Source organism: Bufo bufo, chromosome 2 (assembly GCF_905171765.1).
Source record: "Bufo bufo chromosome 2, aBufBuf1.1, whole genome shotgun sequence".
Taxonomy (NCBI): domain Eukaryota; kingdom Metazoa; phylum Chordata; class Amphibia; order Anura; family Bufonidae; genus Bufo; species Bufo bufo.
Window position 1 is genome coordinate 515,227,096 of NC_053390.1, and position 21,366 is coordinate 515,248,461.

Sequence of the window (21,366 nt, forward strand, 5' to 3'; positions counted from 1 at the left end):
GCAAGCAGTTTGCTAACTGTAGCAATGGGTGGTCTCGTAGGGTGTCTTGCATTGAAATCTGCTGCAATGACCCGGTTACTGCGTTCACCAGACATCAACACAATTTCTATCCGCTCCTCACGTGTTAACCTCGGCGACATGTCAATGGCTGTAAACAAAGAGAAACTTGTAAATAACTCATGAAAGAATAAAGTTACGTTAAAACCAAGCACACCATTGTTTTTCGCGTGAAATTCCCAATAAAGTTTGATGTGTCACATGACCCTCTTCCTATTGAAAAAACAAAAGTTGGATTCAAAATGGACGACTTCAAAATGGCCGCCATGGTCACCACCCATCTTGAAAAGTTTCCCCCCTCACATATACTAATGTGCCACAAACAGGAAGTATTGGGGGTGTCTTGCTAATTGCCTATAATTTCCACCTGTTGTCTATCCCATTTGCACAACAGCATGTGAAATTGATTGTCACTCAGTGTTGCTTCCTAAGTGGACAGTTTGATTTCACAGAAGTGTGATTGACTTGGAGTTACATTGTGTTGTTTAAGTGTTCCCTTTATTTATTTGAGCAGTGTGTATATATATATATATATATATATATATATATATATAATTTTATTTAATTTTTTCTGATTAATTAACCCCCCCAACCCCCCCCCCAAAAAAAATAAAAAATTATCACAATTCACTGCAGAACAGTTCTTTTTCCTATACCCCAAAAAAGAAATATAACAATCACAATTTACCTCAGAACGGGTGATGGGACGTACGTATATTTTCTTTTTCTACACCCCGTAAATGGCTGTAGTACAGTTTTTTTTCCTATTAATACACCCCCCCAAAAAAAGTAAAACAATGTTAAATAAACGCAAGGCTAATAGGACGTATGTATCTTTCCTATCAATATAAGTTCGTAAATGGCTGTATCACAGAACTTGCACCCCAATCACAAGCAAGGTTTGCTGGAATTAGTGATGTATCATATAGTGCAAACAACCTAAAAGCTATTTGGATCCCCAATAAGTGCAGCAAGGTGTAATAGAATTGCTCCTATCGCACCCTGTTCTTTTATAGCGTAGATAATGTCTCCCTATCCTTTCTCTATACCTTGACTAATCTTTCCCTGAACATGTAAATCATCTTTTTAGCACAATGAAGTCTTTCCTACCACTGTCCCTAGCGCCTGCTGACATCTCTCCCTGCACTAAGCACACTGTAAAATGGCTGAATCCAAAATGGCTGAGGCTATTTATAGGTCTGTGACATTACGTGACATTACGGGGCTGGCTGTTGATTGGTTGCATGCATGGCATTGTGGGTGATCCCTCGTTCCCAGAGTTCTTTGCTCCATGTCCTAACATGTCCTGCAGCTATTTTAGGAAAAAATGTGATTCGTTATCACGAAGCGTGAGGAAATTCGGATTCGGGGCAAATTAAATTTTTTTCAACTTTGATTCGCTCATCTCTAGTCGTAACCATGGAAACGAGCAGTGTATAATGCGATGTAAAAATGAATCCAGCTAGAAACAGAAACAATATGGGTAATAACAATACATTAATAAATGACTTCTATTACCTTTTATCTACTTAAAGTAGAACCTTTTATGGTTTTGTATTAATTTCGATAAATACCTTTACTTGGGGCGTAGCGCCCTCTGATGCTACCACCCTGCCTGATTTTTTTAAATATTGCTCCTACACACTTCTGTACTCCCCCCTCCCCCGTAGTTTTCGCACTCCGTATGCTAATACTGATCATCGGTACAGGGAGGAGGAGACGGCAGGGTTTTTCAATGGGCGTCTCCTTCTCCCTGGCTGTGCCGCGATCCAATCACAGTGAGAGCGTCACAGCCAGGGAGAAAAAAAAACACTCAACTTCTCTATTGGCTGTGACACTCTCCGCTGTGATTAGTTCGTGGCACAGCCGGGGAAAAGGAGATGCCCATTGAGAAACCCTGGCGTCTCCTCCTCCCTGTACCGATGCTCAGTATTAGCATACTGAGTGCAAAAACTACAGGGGGACACAGCGGGGCACAGGCAGCAGGTGGTACTCCCAAGTAAAGGTATTTATCGCAATTAATACAAAACCATGAAAGGTCCTCTTTAAATGCCACTTCCGGAAGTGACACAGACCCTTTAAATATAAACTTGACATTTTAGAACTGACAAAGCTCTTGTCTGGAGGTATCATTGCATTAGGAGTACAAGTCTCTAACCCAAAAGTATAAAACAAAAATGCTGCCCAAGTACAATGTAAAAGTATTGTAACATTTTACAGTGATGGTTTGTTAGGATAGGCCATCAATACGTGCTCTCCACAGCCCCTACATTGCAGTACTAGCACAGCAACATTCCCATCCAAGAAGCTACTGTATGTCAATTACTACAGCTCAGTTGGATGCACCAACTACATATTAATGGATAGTCTATACTACTGTAAAGATAGCTTATCCCTGTAAAACTCTTAAAGTTAGCACAAGATATATTGTTAATATTTTAATTAAAGGATCAGATGGTTAAAGAGCAGAACAAAGATCCATAGTACTTAATAAAAGGGTTGTCCAGCCACACTTCATCTCGCTTCTTGCTCCCTCTTGATATGCAGTATGTGCTTGCTTAGCCAATCAGTGACACTTCCTGCATGTAGGTAGGGATTTGTGAGGCAAGTATTGACTTTAAATGTTTTTAAACTACTAGGACCCATTTTTTTAAATAAGATAAATTATACAACTGGAAATCTTTTTTATAAATTTTATACAAAAGTGCAAAACATTACAAAAAAAATACAAGATACAAAACATTACAAAAACCTAACTGGCCCAGCCACATGCATGCTTCACTTATACAAAAATGAAGAACTGAACCTAACTTAACTTAACAAAACTTTACTTCCGTGTCCGGCTGTAAAACCAAATATACAAAGAGTATACAATATAGTAACTATTTAACTGAAAATAGACAAACCTTGTCATACAAAAATCATTATAATATATATTTCTATTTTTTTTTAAATAAGAAACATAGCAAAATAAACCACACACTTTACCTAACTTAACCTAACTTAAACTAACTAAACCACCACCCAGGGGCTGACCTCCGCCTCATGTCCATGTCATGTCCGCATAGTCCAAGGCCAGCCCCGCTTAAACACCCCCTCCCTGCTTGCATCCATCCCCTCGCCCAATGTCCGCATAGTCCAGGGCTGGATGCAAGGGTGATATCCGTGCGGTGTACGCAAATCCTTCACTTGCCCTCCTGTTCCTGGAAGAAAGACCGAAACCACCCCCTGCAGGAGGCTACCCACAGAGGAGCCCTCTCTGCCCAGAGGTTTGCTAGGTTGATCTTAACAAAGGTGTTCACAAGGAACACCACGGGGTTGACCATACCCTACCCCCCTAGTCTCCTCGTACCATATGTCACCTCTCTCTTGACTAGGTTCAGCCTATTCCCCCATAACAGTTGGAAGAACAAGCTGTAGACCCGAGTCCAGAGAGGTTCTGGCAAGACACTGCCCAAATACATAAGCAAAGGAAGCAGGTAGGTATTGATCAGGATCACCCTTTCCCTGAGGGTCAAAGACCAACCCTTCCACTGGTCAACCTTCTGAGCGGCAATCTTAAGCCTACTATCCCAATTTTAGGTGGGATAATCCCCATGGCCGAATTGCAAGCCTAGGACTTTGGCTGATGACTGGGGCCCTGGAAGGGTGTCTGGGAAATCGAAAGATGGATCACCCCCTACAGCCAGAGACACTCACACTTATCCCGGTTGATCAAGGACCCAGAGACTTCCGAGTAGCGTTCCACTTCTGACATCATGTACTCCGCCTCCCCTCCCGAGGACACGAAAACTGTGATGTCATCGGCATACGCCACCACCCTCAGAGTGGCTTTTGGCTCCACCGGATCCATCCTGACTCCCGCCAATGGTCCACAATCAATCCTCCTAAGAAAAGGAGGAATCGCGAACACGTATAAGAGCGGGCTCAACTGACAACCCTGGAGGACTCCAGACCCGACCTCAAAAGGGCTGCCAGACCAACTGTTCACCAGCGGTAAACTCTCTGCCTCTGCATACAAGATCTTTAACCAATCGACAAACCCCCCCAGCAGGCCATATCTCAGAATGACCGACCAGAGGTACTCGTGGTTAACCCAATCAAATGCCTTTGCTTGATCTAAGGACATTATGTAACCCTTTCAGTTACCCGCTCTACTCTGCTCCTCTACCTCTCGGACAGCGAGTACAGCACTAAAAGTGCTACGGCCTGTAACTGAGCAATGTTGGGTCCCCGAAAGGAGCCGGCATGCAAAATTCACCAGCTGATTAAACAGTATCTTGGTCAGAATCTTCCTGTCCGTATTGAGGAGCACTATGGGATGCCAATTCTTAACACGGCTCAGATCTCTACCCTTTAATAAAAGTATCAGTGCTGACCTCCTCATTGACTTTGGCAGAGCACCAGAGGATAAGCACTCATTGAATACCTCAGTCAAGAGGGGAACTAAGGAGTCTTTAAAGGTCTTGTAAAGCTGGGATGTTAAGCCATCCGGGCCCGGCGACTTCCTGAGGGCAAGCCCTTCGATTGCCAGGCTGACTTCCTCTTCTCTGATCTCTTCCACCAAAACGCCAAGAGAGGTCTACTCCTGACTCCTGACTGGTTTCAGTCAGGAAAGCAGACATCCTGTCTCAATTCAGATCCTTCCTCCCCAAAAGGCAGGAGTAAAAGGATCTGACGATTTCCAGGATCCCTGATCTGGACCTGTCCAGAGATCCTGTACTATCGACCAGTCCTGTCACCAGCTTGCCACTAACTGACATCTTACAATTTCTGTAAGGGTAGGGCGAGCGGTATCACCTCTTGAGCAAAGATTTCACTCTGGAGATATCCTCGCGGCTACCAGTCGAGACCAGATGCTCGAGTTTCCTCCTCAGACCCTGGTACAGGCGGTACCTGTCCAGGGACCTGAGGCTCGAGAGCTTTCGGAAGAATTTTGCTACCCGATCTTTGAATATCTCAGACAGTGTCACAGAGATCCAGCAACAATACCCGACTCTGAAGGAAGTCCTCAAAGGATTGTCTCACCTCTGCTTCCTCCAGGAAGGCCGAATTCAGCTTCCAATATCCTCGTCCCATTTGTGGAGACTCTGCAATATTCAAAAGCAAACATAATTAAACAGTGATCGGAGACTTCTACCTCCACAACCTTTAAAGGCAAAAAAGTAGTCTCCTCTTTCAAATAAAACCTATCTATTCTAGACCTGGTCTGATTACCTCTATAATAAGTGAACCCTGCATGGCCTGGGGTGTACCTAATGTGGACATCCACCAGGCGAGCCTCACTAGCTATGCTATTCAATGCTACACTATCATAAGCCAGCCGGTCTCTGGCGCCTCCTCTGTCTTGGGACCTCGTGATTGTATTGAAGTCCCCACCAAAGACCACCTGCCGGCTCGTAAAAAGGAAAGGCTTAATCCTCGTAAAGGTCCCACTTAGTTTGGGGACCATAGATGTTAATTAAGCGAAGCTCTTGTCCCTTCATGAGGACATCTAGGATCAAACACCTCCCCATTTCCAACTCAATCACCCATCAGCATTCTACCGGTGCGGTAAAAAGGACCGCCACTCCGCTATACGGCTCAGCCACAAGAGACCAATAAGATGGACCACATCTCCACTCTTTTTTTGCTTTATGTACGACTGCCAAAGCTGGCAGCCTTGTCTCTTGCAAGAATAAAATGTCAGCTTCAACTGAGAAAATCAAAGGCTGTAAACCTAGCCGCATCCGATTTAATACTAGCGACATTAATGGTCGCCAGGGTCAACGGAGTGGTTGCTGCCATACGGGGTGATTAAGTTAGATGGCCTTCCCTTACCACTCTTTTTCCCTCTCCCGGGGCTGTCCTTCAGGGTGGTGTGGCTTCTCTTGAGAGAGACTGGTGTTAATTTCATTGGTCACCACTACCTCTCCCCTCGCACCACCCATGTCATTCTCGGTCTCAGGGTCCGGACCTGCCTCTCCTCCTGAGGACCTTGCATCCCTACTGGAGAGAGGCGCGAGGCTCTCCCTCCTTCACCCCTGGCCCCTCACCTTCAACCTCCTCTCCAGAAGAACAGGAGGCGGAGATCTCATCCAAAGTGAGGTACTGGTTGGAGAGCTCCAGGAGGGAGTTGGTTTCACCTTCCACGGCCACTCTGGTCAGACTAGATTTTTTCTTTGTCAGGCATTTCCTTCTGATCTTTGACTCTATCCTGCTACCCTCTGATGCACTTTCGTAGCATGAGGACAGAGTCACCTCGGTACGGTCTAGCCTCCTGATTTCCTCATTCAGCTCCGCTCTAGGAGAGGCATTCTCCTGGGAAGGCACAGACATCGCCTCAGGATGGGGTTCCTCCTGCCCCCTCTCCATTTGACGCCTTTCCCTCCACCTCTGCTGGGACGGGCCATCTTTTCTCTTCACTCACCCCTTAGCCCTGCCGCCTTCGCCAGTACTCGCCTTGGCGGCGGGAGCCTCCCGGATCGCCTCTGCGCATGCACAAGCCACGTTAGCAACTGAACGGGTGCCTTAGTTCAACACACAGGTTGCATCTAATCTGCTCACAGGATGCGGTCAGGTGACCTTCACCCCCGCACAACGCGCATTTCTGCACTTGGCAGCTGGAGCTGTAGTGTGAAGGGCTGCCGCACTTGTGTCAGAGCTTAGGCTGCCCCCTGTAGAAGACCACAATCCTTTCCCACCCGAGGAAAGTAGACGATGGAAACGCTTCAGTTTGATCAGAAACATCCAGGCACCCGACCAGATGCCGAATTTGTCTAGGTTCTTACTAAGAAGACCCTGGACGTCCCTGTACCTGCTTAGCCAAGATGTCAATGCTAGAAAGTGACTCATTACGGGTCAAAATGGTCACTTTCTTAACCTCACTCTGGCGGGTTATCGCTTCCACGAAAAACCCCTGCCAGTCCAGTTGGTCTTTCGCCAGTTCATATCCTGACCAGAAGAGCTCAAGACCCTCTGGCCGGGCAAAACTGACGTCAAACTCCCTGGTGCCATACAAATGTATTAGGGCAAAGATGTCACATGCTCTGATGCCCATCTGAAAGAGAAGCTCCTCCACCCTCTTTCTGGTGGGGCATGCTTCCTTGCCTCTCCATTTCAGACAGACTACATTCTGTCTGGCAGTCCCGGGGCTGGTTGTGGGTAGAGACCATGTGGTCTCGCCCATGAGGTCTCGCCCATGCCTTGCTCTCGGTAGACACCCCGGCCGTGCCTGTCTATCCAGAAGGATAGATCCACCCCCCTACTGTTATGGAGCTCTCCCCCTTTTTGAAGGCCTCCAGGAGTCGCCGCTGTAAGTCACCATCGCCAGACCCTGACAGTGAGAAGGACAATGAGGGCCGCCCCTCCCTCCCTGCGACGAAGACAACACTGGCATAACTTCTGCCAGGCATAACCAACGAAGAAGGGGCAGCCGGACCGGACTCTCCCCCCCCCCAGACCTATCCACTACAGAAGGCGCAGTGGCCACCTTAGACCCCACGAGGAGGCTACACGAGGCCCACCAGCCACTTTAACAGCAGCCGGCCCCCCACTTTCACCCCCCCTGGCAGGGCCCACAACACCTTTTTGCGCCACTTCTCCAGTGGCCACTACTACCACACTCTCAGTATCCATACATACTGCTGGACCAAACGGGGCTATTTTCTTTTTTATAGCCTCTGCAGAATTTTTCCCAGCTGAGTCATTGGATTTTTGCTTTTTTTTTGCTTTTAATATTACTATAAACTTGAGCCTCAGCCACTACCCGCTCCGCCTCCCCCTCACTGAAGGAGGAGGACAGAGCAGATGTAGCCGAGGCTTTAGTCTGATTTATTTGACTTTACTCACTTTCACTTGACTCACAGATGTCTTGCCCTATGCTTTTTCTGGCTGGCAGGCTGTAGAACTACAGCTCCCAGCCATGCCGGCCTTATGTGAGTAGCACTGTGCACACCAGTCCCGCCCCCTCCCAGAGACACGCCTCCAGGAACTCCCAGAGGCACACCCACAGAGACGTCCAAGGCCCCAGCAGCAACCCCCCTCCCCCCGCCACCTTACTGGCATATGTGGAGCAGCAGGCAGGAAGGAGTCAGCAGGGACGACGATGGAGGCAACCTGGGTATTAGGAGGGGTGGGACCAACAGCTGCACCACACTGCTGCAGGCCACTTTTGCAGCGATACAGAGGCCACGACGGTGGGTGGAGCCACCCGACCCGCTGACACCCCCCTCCTTCGCCACTCGATCCTTCCTGTCTGGCTTAGCTGGTCCTTCCTCTCTGCCCTCCCCGCTACCACAAACTGGGACAGCGTCCTGCGCCATTTTGTTTTGATCTTGATCAATCTCCCCACTCCTACGCTCCAGTCCTACATCAGAGACTAGGGAGGATAGCGAGGTTTGCTCCCTGGGCTGACTTTGCAGCCCACCCTGAGTGCAGTTGATAGGATACGTAAACTTTGCTTTGCTTTGCTTTCTTTATTATTTTTTTTTTCCTAAGCTCGTCATCTCCTTCTGGGAGTTCATCACCGAAAAGGAGATTTTCTGCACAGATTCTCAGGAACTAAGTGCCTGATTTGCTCGAGCAGCTGCCCATCCACTCCAGTACTCTCACCATAAAAATCCTCATCTGAGCTCGTGGGGGGTAGGCAGACCTGCTCTGGTCGAATCCCCGAGCTTACGAAAAAGGCAGGTTTACCTTCTGAGTTTTGCAACTCTTCTTCCAAATCTTCCTCCTTATCAGAGGCTTCTGTGCCTTCAGTTTCCTGTTGCTGCTGTCATTTCTTTGAAGCGGTCCTCATTCTCAAGTTTCTCTCTAAAAGGCCCACTACCACTATTGCAAAGGATTGCCGCCCTTCTTTCTTCCAATTCTTTATTTCTTCTTTCATTCTTTTGATGTTAATGGAGATTTCTGGACAGTTCCTTCTGGATGCCCTGTCCGCTCTTATTCTTTATGCTTTTTGATCTTCACGGAGTTGTCTCAGAGTCTTTCCACTCTCTTCATACTCCTGGAGGTACGCCAGTATACAGGAGCCAAAGGTGGTAACTGACTCCTGGGGCCTCATAGTACCCCACAGGACTATTGCCGGGCCTGGCTTCCCTCCAGGATTATACAGCTGGATAATCCCTTAAAGCGGCTCTGTCACCAGATCACCCCTATTAAACTAGGGACATAGCCTAGTAGGGGTGATCTGCAGTTTAAAATAATACCTTTCTCCTCACTGTCTACACCACGGTTGTTAATAAATTTATACTTCTATTTCTTTGCTGTCAGGCAACATCGAGCACCAGAGCTTTTTCAGTATGAGCACTGCAATGCGATCCCTACCGACGTCTAAACACCCTCCCCATGATTGACAGCAATAATTGAAGTCAAAGTCTTAGTCTCAGTTCAGACCTGAGCGTACCGAAGGAGCGCTCTGTATGCGCGATTGTATCGCGCGTTTACAGACGCGGCTCCGGCAACAAGCAACGCCCATAGTCGCGCGTTCCCGGAAGTCTATGTACGGAAACGCGCGACACTATGCCCCAAAGAAGCTCCTGAAATTCTTGGGGCGTCGGGCGTTTTACAGCGCGATCGAACGCGCTGTAAAACGCCCAGGTGAGAACCATGCTGATAGGGAAGCATTGGTTTCTCCTTGTTGAGCGTTTTACAGCGCGTAGGAACGCGCTGTAAAACGCTCAGGTCTGAACCGGCTGTTACTCTAGCTCTGACAATCAAGGGGGGGGGGAGTGTTTAGGCATCGGTAGGGGTTGCATAGCGGTACTGAAAAAGCCTGCCTTCTGGTGCTCAAAATTGTCTGCAAGCAAAGGAATAAATGTAAGATTTTATCAACAACTGTGGCGCCGACAATGAGGAGGAAAATATCATTTTAAACTGCAGGATCACCCCTTACAGGCTATGTGACTGATTTAATAGAGTTGATTCTGGTGACAGAGTCACTTTAAAAACATATCAGCACACAAAGACAGAATATTTAAACTTATCAGCATTAGCTTGATTTCATACTCTACATCAAGACCACCACAGTTACACCTAGAGGTTCTGCTCTCTCTGCAACTGCCACATCCTTTCCATTTTGATTGATTGTCAGGGTTAGGCAGTGGTCACGCCTGCCTGGCCTGCACAAAGTGCAGGGGGCACAGTTGCAGAGAAAACAGAGCTTTTTGGGGTAATGGAAACAGCCCACTTGGTCCTAGAGGCTCATTTTCATATATAAAGAAATTTTTATCAGCAATGCGGGCACATATTAACATGGGACCAACAACGATGCCTTCAGGTGCCAAGCTCACATGCAACAGGTCAGACAGTTGAGTCATAAAAACAGATGCTCCAGAATTGTTATTACATGGAAAATACAAGTAGTTACTAAAACACACGTCAGGAGAGGTGACAGGTCCTCTTTAACCTAATGTTTGAAAACAAGATTCCAAAATTCTTGAGATGTAAAATTCCTATTCCTGTCGACAAGAAGTCTGAGTGCTTTAGCTTCTTTTTTGGACTGTTCAAAGCTTGGTTTCCACAGTACCCTCATGCTGTTCTTAGATGACCGTTCTGGAAGGAATGAAAATGGTTTTGGGGCTGGACAAGACAAATGTTTTGAATCAGCTTTCCACTGCTTGATTTGCAAACCCTGTAAAATACAGCAAATTATCCATTAGCAAAGACTAACCAATGCCAAGATATTGAATATATTGCTTTCTACTCCTTTAAAAATGGATTACCACACTGATTTAACAAGCTTTTTGGGGCTGTGAGATAGAGGTTTCTTCTGACATTGCTTCCTTTTTAACTTGCATTTACAAAATGTTGCAGAATAAAATATACCACATTAACAATGCATTGGATTTTTTTCTTAACAAGCTTTTACAAATGCACAAAAGAAATAGAGTGTGATAGGAGCCATAATAGAGATGATGTCACTATTATTTCCAGACAGTTGCTTAGTAAACTGAATTATTGTCAGGAGCAGGCTGGAAATCAAAAATAAGAAGCAATGACTTAACACAGTTGTAGTGAGGTTAATGAAACTCTGTTTGAACTTTGAGTGCACAAGAACATCCAATTTATCACACTGTGGATCACAGACATGATGCTGTAAACGAGCAAGTGGATAAAAGCATTCATAAGTTATAGAGAAAGTGGAATGAATTAATGCATCCCTTTGACCAAATATTAAAACTTGCCTGTGACTGTCACACAAGTATGCATTAGCTACATACGTTAACAAAATTGTTGGTACCCCTCCGTTAAAGAAAGAAAAACCCACAATGGTAATAGAAATTTACTGTAAATCAGCTAATGAAAATCTGACATTGCTTTTGAATTGTAGTTCAATAGAATAATACTAATGAAACTGGCCTGGACAAAAATGATGGTATCCTTAGAAAATATTGAAAGTTATTTGACCATAGGGACACAAACTAAGATGTGTCTGGTAATTAGCATCACAGGTGTCTTCAAACTTGTATTCAGTTAGTTTGCCTACTTAAAGGGTGAAAAGTAGTCACTGCTGTTTTTTATCATGGTGGGTACCACACTGAACATGGGCCAAAGAAAGGTAAGGAGAGAGCTGTCTCTGAGATTAGAAAGAAGTAGAACATTAAAGACAAACATGTGAAAAGTAATGATGTTCCTGTTATTACATGTGCACATATTATTGAGAAGTTTAAGGTCTATGGGATTGTAGCCTACCTCCCTGGAAGTGGCTACAAGAGGAACATTTATGACATATTGATGAGGCAGATAATACAAATGGTAACCAAAGAGCCCAGAACAACTTCCAAAGATATTAGAGGTGAACTCCAAGGTCAAGGTACATCAGGTGTCAGATCTAACCATCTGTCGCTGTCTTGGCCAAAGTGGACTTTACGGAAGACGACAGAGGAGGAAACCACTGTTGAAAGCAAATTATAAAAAAAAAAGCAAGACTGGAATTTGCCAAAATGCATATTGACAAGCCACAAAGCTTCTGGGATAATGTCCTTTTGACAGATGAGACAAAACTGGAGCTTTTTGGTAGTCATATCAGCTCTATGCTCACAGACACAAAAATGAAGCATACAAAGAAAACATTATACCTATTGTGAAACATGGGGAAGTTTTGGGTCTGCTTTTCAGCATCTGGCACAGAGTCTTGAATCTGTGCAGAGTACAATGAAATCTCAAGACCTATCGAGGCATTCTGGAGCGAAATGTGCTGTCCAATGTCAGAAAACTTGGTCTCAGTCGCAGGTCATGAGTTCTCCAACAGAATAATGACCCATAAACACGCATCTAAAAACACCCTAGAGCAAAGCATTGGACTATTTTGAAGTGGCCTTCTAGGAGCCCCGATCTAAATCTTATTGAACATCTGTGGAAGGAAGCATGCAGTCTGGGGAAGGCAGCCTTCAAACCTGAGACAGTTGGAGAAGTTTGCTCATGAGGAGTGGGCCAAAATACGTGGACAGGAGCAGAAGTCTCATTGAGTTACAGAAATCGAATGATTGCCTCACAAGGTTGTGCTACAAAATATTAAGTTAAGGATAGCATAATTTTTGTTCAGGCAAGTTTCATTAGTTTAAATCAGAAATTATTCTGTTAAAACCACAATTCAAAAACAATGTCTGATTTTCAGTAAGTTTTTATTATTTTGTCAGTAATAAGTTATTTCAGGGGACCATTGTGAGTTTTTCTCTCTTTGAGCAAGCTCATTTACATAAGTAATTGTGAGCCAGAACAGGTACAAATCTTTCCATCATACTTTATCACTGTATAGCCACCATTCCTGGTTGTGGCTCACAATCACTGATTGAAACCATTGATCAAACACTGTGTGAAAGTCAGTTTTTAATGCCAGTATTTTTACGGATGCCTTTCTGAAAAGCTGACATTAAAAGTGGCTCCCTTCAGTTAAATGGGGGCTCTCAGGCTATGAACATGGATGTAATAAGACATGTCCTGTTTTTCCCGATGCCCATTATTTATGGCCAGTTAAAAAAAACGCCAATAGAACCATAGATATGAAAGGTTCTGAAAATATGAATATAGCCTAAATGTTTATTTGTCAGGGATCAATCAGGCAAACCAGTGCCTTGACCTTAAAGCCATGTATACCTTGTCAACAACATTGTATTGCTGCACAACATCTGAAATAAAATAAAATCTGGACAGCTTTCCTAAATAACCTTACTGAAGAATCAGACTACAAACTGTTCGTAGACTGTTACCATGGAGAGGCATAAGTGTGCATAGCAGCTGTAGACAAAAGAATATGGTATTGAAAATTTGTTAGACACCTATAAATCAATTCAGTAGTGACTATGGGGAATATTTATCAAAAGTGGTGCCCATAGCAGCCAATCAGATTGATCATTTCAAAGGAGTTCTGAATAATGAAAGGTGGTGCTTCAGATGCTTCGATTCACTCAACACTAGTGGTGACCTATCCTGAGAATAGGCCATCAATATAAAAACTCCTGGATAAGCCCTTCAATGTTAATATAATGCATTATTTTTATGTTAATTTAATTGTTCCATCTTCCATGTGTTAGTTACCTTTCTTTGTAGTCGTATGTTGTCCCACACTCTTCTGCATATCATGCACTCAAAAGCATCAATATAATTGTCCTGGGTTACATCTTGCACACCCCACATTCTATCCTTGATCGCATGGATCAATTGAATGTTGCTGATATGGCCTTGCAATTTCCAGTCTAAGTACTCCAGATACAAGCTGTCATTTCTGTCCAGCTGTTTAATGTAGTGTGCAAGTTCTCGTGGATGAGAAAATTTGTCCACAATTATAACACTTTTATTGCTGGGGAGCCAGTCTTCAATATTAGTGGCACCATAATATATGGGGACGCATCCCAGCTTTAAAGGCCTCCAGAGTTTCTCAGTTATATAATCTTCACAAACTGCATTTTCAAATGCAAGGATAAACTTATACTGAGCAAGTATACGATAAAATTGTTTGTCGTCCATAAAAGAGGAGTTATTGACTTGTGGAGGCAAGTCTCGGTTATGAAGGCATTCTCCATAGGAATCTACAGGGACATATTTCATTAGTTCTTGTAGATAAGTGTCTCGATCTGATGGAGGATCACAGTCTGACTGCACATACACTACTGGAGCAAGTTTCCTTCTAAGAACATTCTTTTTTTGAACAGACACAAAGTACTCAAGTGACGTAAGGGTCTGGAGATCCTCCAAATACTGGCTTGTCAAAGGCAAGTGGGAATGTCGGCTAAATGTAGCTGTGTGGTTGAACAAAGTTATGGTTGGTGGATGAAACAGTTTGTAGTTGTTCTTTGGAGATTCTTCATGAAACAAAGCCCATTCATGGTATGGCTTTCGTGGCAGTGGCAAGCTGTCTGTGTTGAAATCTGTGCCTATAGGTAAAAAAAAAAGAAAAGAAAGAAAAACATACCGTAATTTGAGTTTGCTTGCTTCTGCAATTCACTACTGTAAAATACATACATAGAAATATGGTAACTATACGTACAATAAATTCCTTTTCTGTAAAAGTGATATTCCACTTTCAACAAGGTTTGATATCTTAGTGGATAATTATCATGAAGGACATTGGGTGCCCCTTGTCTAGACTACTTTAGTCTTGAATGAAGCAGAACTTGGCACTAAATGAGCACTAGAAAGCAATGCTGAAAATTAGTCATTCCAGATGAAGACTGATTATTACTGCAATCCCACTGTTGTTCTGATATGCTATAACAGTAAAGGCGCATTTACTCTCGCCGGCCCAGCAGGCAATTATCAGGAAGGGAGCACTCCTTCCTGATAACTGCCTGCTCACCCCTGGAGGTAAGAGCAATTTTTACCTGCAGCCATCACCTCTTCTGTATGGGAACCAGAGATGGCTACTGCCATCACCTATCCTCATACAGTCCCTGACAAAAGTCTTGTCGCTTGTGTACAAATTGACCTGAAGTGCCGCTAAAATATATTTCTAATCAAGATTTTGTTACAAGAAATGGGTCATTTTAATCCCAACAGCTTTTGTAATAATGTTTCAGTGAAAAACGAAACTGACAAAAAGTATTCTAATTTTCACAGCTTGGTAAAGCCAAGACATAAGTGTTGTCGCCTTGTCATATGAGCTTCACCTGTGACTAATAATGGATCAATTAGGCCTCAGGTGTGTATAAAAAGAACCCCAGTACACTAGACCTTCACATCAACTGCAACTAGACCTTTGCAAACATGCCTAAGATTCACCCGGAGACTAAAGTATTGATTATCAAGAGTCTGAAGACCAGATCCACTGCTGATGTGGCAGACACCTTCAATGTGTCTCAGCGTCAAGTTCAGAGGATAAAAAAAAGATTTGAAGAGACTGGAGACGTTTTGGACAAGGCCAGGTCAGGCCGACCCCGCAAGACAACTGTTCGAGAGGATCGTTTGTTGGCTCGAAAATCCAAGGCCAGCCCATTTTCCACTGCAGCAGAGCTCCACGAGACCTGGTCACCTGAAGTCCCTGTGTCAACCATAACAGTTTGTCGGATTCTGTCTCGAAATGGCCTCCATGGTCGAATCAGTGCCCATAAGCCAGCACTAAACAAAAGACAATTGAAAAACCGTGTGGCATTTGCCAAGGGCCACAGCCTGTTAAAAGGATGGACGCTGGAAAAGTGGCAGAAGGTGGATTTTTCAGATGAATCTTCTGTTGAATTACACCACAGTCGCCGCAAATATTGCAGGAGACCTACTGGAACCCGCATGGAGCCGAGATTTAGCCAGAAAACAGTGAAGTTTGGTGGAGGCAAAATCATGGTCTGGGGGTACATCCAGTATGGGGGTGTGCGAGGGATCTGCAGGGTGGAAGGCAACATCAATAGTCTAAAATACCAAGAAATCTTAGCTACCTCTTATATTCCCAACCAAAGGCCAAATTCTGCAGCAGGATGGTGCTCCATCGCATACTTCCATCTCCATGTCAAAGTTCCTTAAGGCGAAGAAGATCAAGATGCTCCAGGATTGGCCAGATCAGTCACCAGACATGAACATCATTGAGCATATGTGGTGTAGGATGAAAGAGGAAGCATGGAAGATGAAACCAAAGAATATTGATGAACTCTGGGAGGCATGCAAGACTGTTTTCTTTGCTATTCCTGATGACTTCATCAATGAATTGTATGAATCCTTGCCAAACCGCATGGATGCTGTCCTTCAAGCTCATGGAAGTCATACAAGATATTAAATTTGGATCTCACAACACCACTAACATAATTTGCTGACATATTTTTGGATTTGCAGTAAAGTTGTTCAATTTCTGTATTGGCGACGAAACTTTTGTCTTGCCAAAATTTGACCTTTTCTGTCTTGATTAAATGATAAATCTTTTTTTCAGTGAAGCTAATTTATTTCAGTGCATTAAACATAATTTGGGAGGGCTTTAGCTTTTCATATGAGCTATTTCTAACACCAATTGATTAATTAAAAGTCAGGTTAATAGCAGGAGTTTCTACAAAATAGAGAAGCGACAAGACTTGTCAGGGACTGTACAGATTCATTTTTTCTGGGCAGAAGACTGCAGATTTAGGTGTCCACATGGACAAAGCTCTGTTCACATTACACTGTATAGGAATGCTGTCCTATACACTAATAAAAAAAAAGTTGCAAAATGGTCCAGCATATGCCAAAAGGATACACTTTTACAATACATTGGGCGAATGTGGGCTTATTAAATGCTTAGGTTTGTGCACATACAGTATGCTAATGGCTAAGGTAAAAACAGACCCTCCCTTTCTCATGCTTGGTACATATTATTTCAAGACCAGGTATATAATAAGCATAGTTTGGTATATAAAAATGTGATGGCACACTCTCATGTGGTGAAACAATGGGATAGATGGGATCTTTGGTTGTAATAAAATTATATTTTTTATTTGCACAAGTAAAAGTAAAAATGGGAAAGATCTTCTATATTGATAAGAATTGAGATGTCTTAAGGATATTCAGTGTAATATATTGTATAATTTTAGATGGATAATATGAGTATGTAATCCTCTGGTGGGATATAACGGTATTCACAATGCTAGATTTGTGAAGTGCTATTATAGATTGAACGATGAGTGTTCTGTATAAGCCGAGTACATAGGGTATCCCGTATAAGCTGGATATACAAAGTATTACGTGCGAGCTCAGTATATAGGAAGTACTATGTGCAAGCTTGGTACATAAGGTGCTATGTGCAAGCTAAATACATATATCTACTGTTAATCAGATTGATATACTGATTCTGCGTAATGTATAAAGTACTATGTGCAAGCTGAATACATGAAGTGCTGTATGCAAGCTGGTTACATATAACTGATCTGTATAGGTAAGCCAGGTACACAGGGGTAAATGTTTTTAGCACCTGAATTATCACACTATGGCTGAATACATGAAGTGCTATGTGCAAGCTGAGTATACAGTATATATATTTTGAGTTGCACTGGTAAGCTGAGTACACAAGGGTTGATATTTCTATCATCCAATTATCACAATATGGCTGAATACATAAGGTACTGTGTGCAAGCTGAATACATATAAAGTAATCTGTGCAAGTAGGTCAAGTGTGCTATTAGCAATGCGCCGCACAGACCTGTCACTAACCAGTAGGAGGAGCGCCCGGCCGGTCACAGACATCGCAGGTAAGTATAATGCTTCTATTGCTAAGTAACCATAGCAGCCAGGACTGCAGTAGCGTCTTGGCTGCCATGGTAACCGATCGGAGCCCCAGCGATTAAACTGGGACTCCGATCGGAACTCTCCGCTGCCACCAATGATGGGGGAAGGTGATTTTATTTAGGGGGGGGGAGAGGGGAGGCCGCACTGGCCACCAATGATGGGAGAAGGTGATTTTAATTAGGGGGGGGGGGAGAGGGGAGGCCGCACTGGCCACCAATGAATATAATACTGGGGAGGGAGGGAGGGAGGGGGGGGCCGCACTGGCCACCAATAAGTTAAATACAGGGGAGGGGGGCCGCACTGGCCACCAATGAATTTAAAACTGGGGAGGGAGGGGGTCTGCCCCCTCCTGCCTGACAGCACCTGATCTCTTACAGGGGGCTATGATACGCACAATTAACCTCTCAAGGGGTTAATTGTGTGGATCACAGCGCCCTGTAAGAGATCGGGTGCTGCCAGGCAGCAGGGGGAAGTTATTACACAGTTCTCAGTATATTCTAACTTGAAGCGTCTTCATCACTATGGGAACGCCTCTGTGTTAGAATATACTGTCGGATCTGAGTTTCACGATCTAACTCAAATCCGATGGTATATTCTAACATAGAGGCGTTCCCATGGTGATGGGGACGCTTCAAGTTAAAATATACCATCGGGTTGGAGAAAACTCCGATCCGATGGTATAATAGGGACTCCTGACTTTACATTGAAAGTCAATGGGGGACGGATCCGTTTACAATTGCACCATATTGTGTCAACGTCAAACGGATCCGTCCCCATTGACTTGCATTGTAAGTCAGGACGGATCCAATTGGCTCCGCACGGCCAGGCGGACACCAAAATGACTTTTTCCTTCATGTCCGTGGATCCTCCAAAAATCAAGGAAGACCCACGGAAGAAAAAACAGTCACGGATCACGGAACAACGGAAATCCGTTTTGCGGACCGCACAAAAAAACGGTCGTGTGCATGAGGCCTAAGGCTGAATAGATAAAGTGCTGCGTGCATACTGGGTTCATATAAAAGAGCTCTGTAGGTTGACTGAGTTCATATGGTACATAAAATATACCAGGGTTAGTCCTTGAGGAACCAAAAAGTATAGTCCAAGTAAAAAAAAATGGGATCCATTAAAAATTGGGTAGGTAAAACAGGTGGTTTACATAGTATTGGGATATAAGCACTTATAGTGTATAGAGTGTGCTTATTTTGTCCGTACTGGGAGATTTTGTTATGTTTGCAGATTGTTCCTCTCTCAGCTTTCACTTTGTAATATAGTTTACCCCTTATATTGTATTCAGGGTTCTTCAAGAATGTCTTCCGTACAATATTAACCTATATAATAAAGTTAGTGTACGTTACCACTACCTGCTGCTTTGGTTAGAAGGGTGAAAATGGGGATCTGTCCGGATTCAGCTCTGAACCCGGACAACCTCTTTAATTAAAAATTTAAAATTTTCCACAAATCTCATGAAAGACATACATTTGACTATAGGGCCCTATGAGATCTGTGTACACCCCTGGCCTGTTTGTTTTCAGTTAATTAGGAACATTTGTGTTAGGGTCCATTCACACGTCCGTGTGTGTTTTGCGGATCCACGGATCTGCAAAACACGGACTCCGGCAATGTGCGTTCCGCATTTTGCGGACCGCACATCGCCAGCACCAATAGAATATGCCTATTCTTGTCCGCAATTGCGGACAAGAATAGGGCATGTTCTATTTTTTTCGGGAACGGAAATGCGGACCGGGAAGTGCGCATCCGCATTTCCGGATCGGGGCCCCACATCGTGCCGCCCTATAGAAATGAATGGGTCCGCAATTCCGTTCCGCGAAATGCGGAACAGAATTGCGGACATGTGAATGAACCCTTAATATCATGAAGTTGGAAGCCTGTCCTGGTCATACTGTATGTTGCTGACAAAGGTGCAAGCCCCACACTTATGGCAACAAAACATGAAGGGGATAGGTTTTCAGATGGTCCACAGTATACAATTTGTTATCTTTTCATAAAAAAATTAACCATACCATAAAACAGAAAAACTTTTGTCATGGGATTCTGAAGGTATGTTCTGTTTATAGTGAAAAGGCAGGTCTCTTCTCCACATCGACCCAGCTTTCCAGTCTCACCAGTCAAAGGTGACCACCAGAGCATAATGGGATAGCTGCCTAATCCATTTTCTAATTTTCTGGATAAGATGGATTCATGTAATCCTTTCAGCAATGGATTGGATTTTTTCTGTTGGCCAGCATCTTTTACTAGCAAGCTTACTTTCTGTTTCTCAAAATTACCCAGTTCAACTATCACCTGTGGAAAAATAAATGTGAATATAATTATAAACTGTATACAGTATGTACCTTTACTTTCATTCAGTACCACATCTGAGACCCCTGCCCATATTGGTTAAGTTCTGTTAGACTGAGCTCACACCATCTTTTTGGCAAACAGTTAAGGTATAATTTCTTTTTCAGTAAAAAAGATACACTCATTGATACACAAAAAGTATGTGCGAAGTGAAAAGCAAATGATACATGGTTTTCAAATTTAAAAAAATTAAAAGCTTGTTTGCAGTCTGCATTTTCAGATTTTCCATGGACTTTCAGCTAACATCTGGAGCTGGTGTTTTTACTACAAAAAAACTCCACTAAGACCTCAAAAGTGCACAAAAATGTCATTAAAAACGCATTTGCTAACCCATTCTTAAGGTCACTTTACATGGTACGATGATCTAGCAGATTGTTGGGAAGGAAGCTAGTGGAGGTGACTGGTGCCCCAATCTCCTCCAGAGTATAGGGAGGAGAGACCGCTAATCCATAGCTCTTCCCCATACCGTCTTGTTGTTTCCCGGCAGCGAAATGTGTTTGCACAGCACGATCTGCAACTGGGAAACAATGATCTTTTGTGCTGCACAAAAGATCCAACTACCCGATGGACGACTGTTTCGGCGGTGCATTTACACCGCCAGATCATCGCTAAAGAGTGTTACTAGTAACACTGGTTAGCAATGATCTGTTCAATTGGCGGCCCGTGTAAAGGACCCTTAAGACCTCTGAAGTCTACACCATCCTTGCAGAAGGATAACAAGATTTTCCACATTAATGTATGTTTTGGTCCTAAATTACCAGAATTTTTTGGAGCAATTTTGTAAATGTAGTGGTTGTCCGCTATTTTACATTGATGACCTATCCTCAGAAAAGGTCATCAATATCAGATCTGTAGAGGTCTGACTCCGAGCACCCCACGCCGATCAGCTGTTTGAAAAGAAAGCAGCATTTGTATAAACGGTGCCTTCTCTTCACTTTTTACACAGGTCACGCCTGCTGTTGCGATGGCGACCAGCGTAATTACAACTTCAACGTCCCCATTCAATTCAATTCTCTTGAATAGGAAAGAGCTGTCCCATTGAAGTGAATAGGGACAGAGGAGCTTGATCAGTGCTTGGGGACACCCCAGTGTATTTAAATCAAATTTTTGCCAGGATTCAAACCCCCAAGCTTGTACATTAGAGGCAAGGACCTTAGCCACTCAGCTATAAAGCTGAATGCTAAACTGTCAGAAAAAGCTCATAGTAGTTTCGGATTTAGTAAGTATTCCTATTCAGCAGAAGACTTATTTTATATTTCTGTGCAGGCTAACATGTAGCTATATAGTGTAGTGGTT

The 21,366-nt window shown here is 43.8% G+C and overlaps 1 protein-coding gene across 4 annotated transcripts in view; it reads right to left on the reverse strand.

The window, feature by feature from the left end:
- Window positions 1-21,366, reverse strand: part of FUT10 (fucosyltransferase 10) — a 53,407-nt gene that overhangs the window by 12,337 nt on the left and 19,704 nt on the right. For 3 of the 4 annotated variants that reach the window (XM_040417894.1, XM_040417892.1, XM_040417893.1), the window contains exons 3-5: window positions 19,734-20,013; window positions 13,576-14,411; window positions 9,746-10,669 (exon numbers count right to left, since the gene is read on the reverse strand). In XM_040417894.1, coding sequence (XP_040273828.1) covers window positions 10,445-10,669; window positions 13,576-14,411; window positions 19,734-20,013 — 1,341 coding nt within the window. In that variant the 3' untranslated portion in view covers window positions 9,746-10,444. Of the gene's footprint in view, window positions 1-2,162; window positions 2,171-9,745; window positions 10,670-13,575; window positions 14,412-19,733; window positions 20,014-21,366 lie in introns of those variants that run through there. The other variant, XR_005776290.1, reaches the window with a different exon arrangement.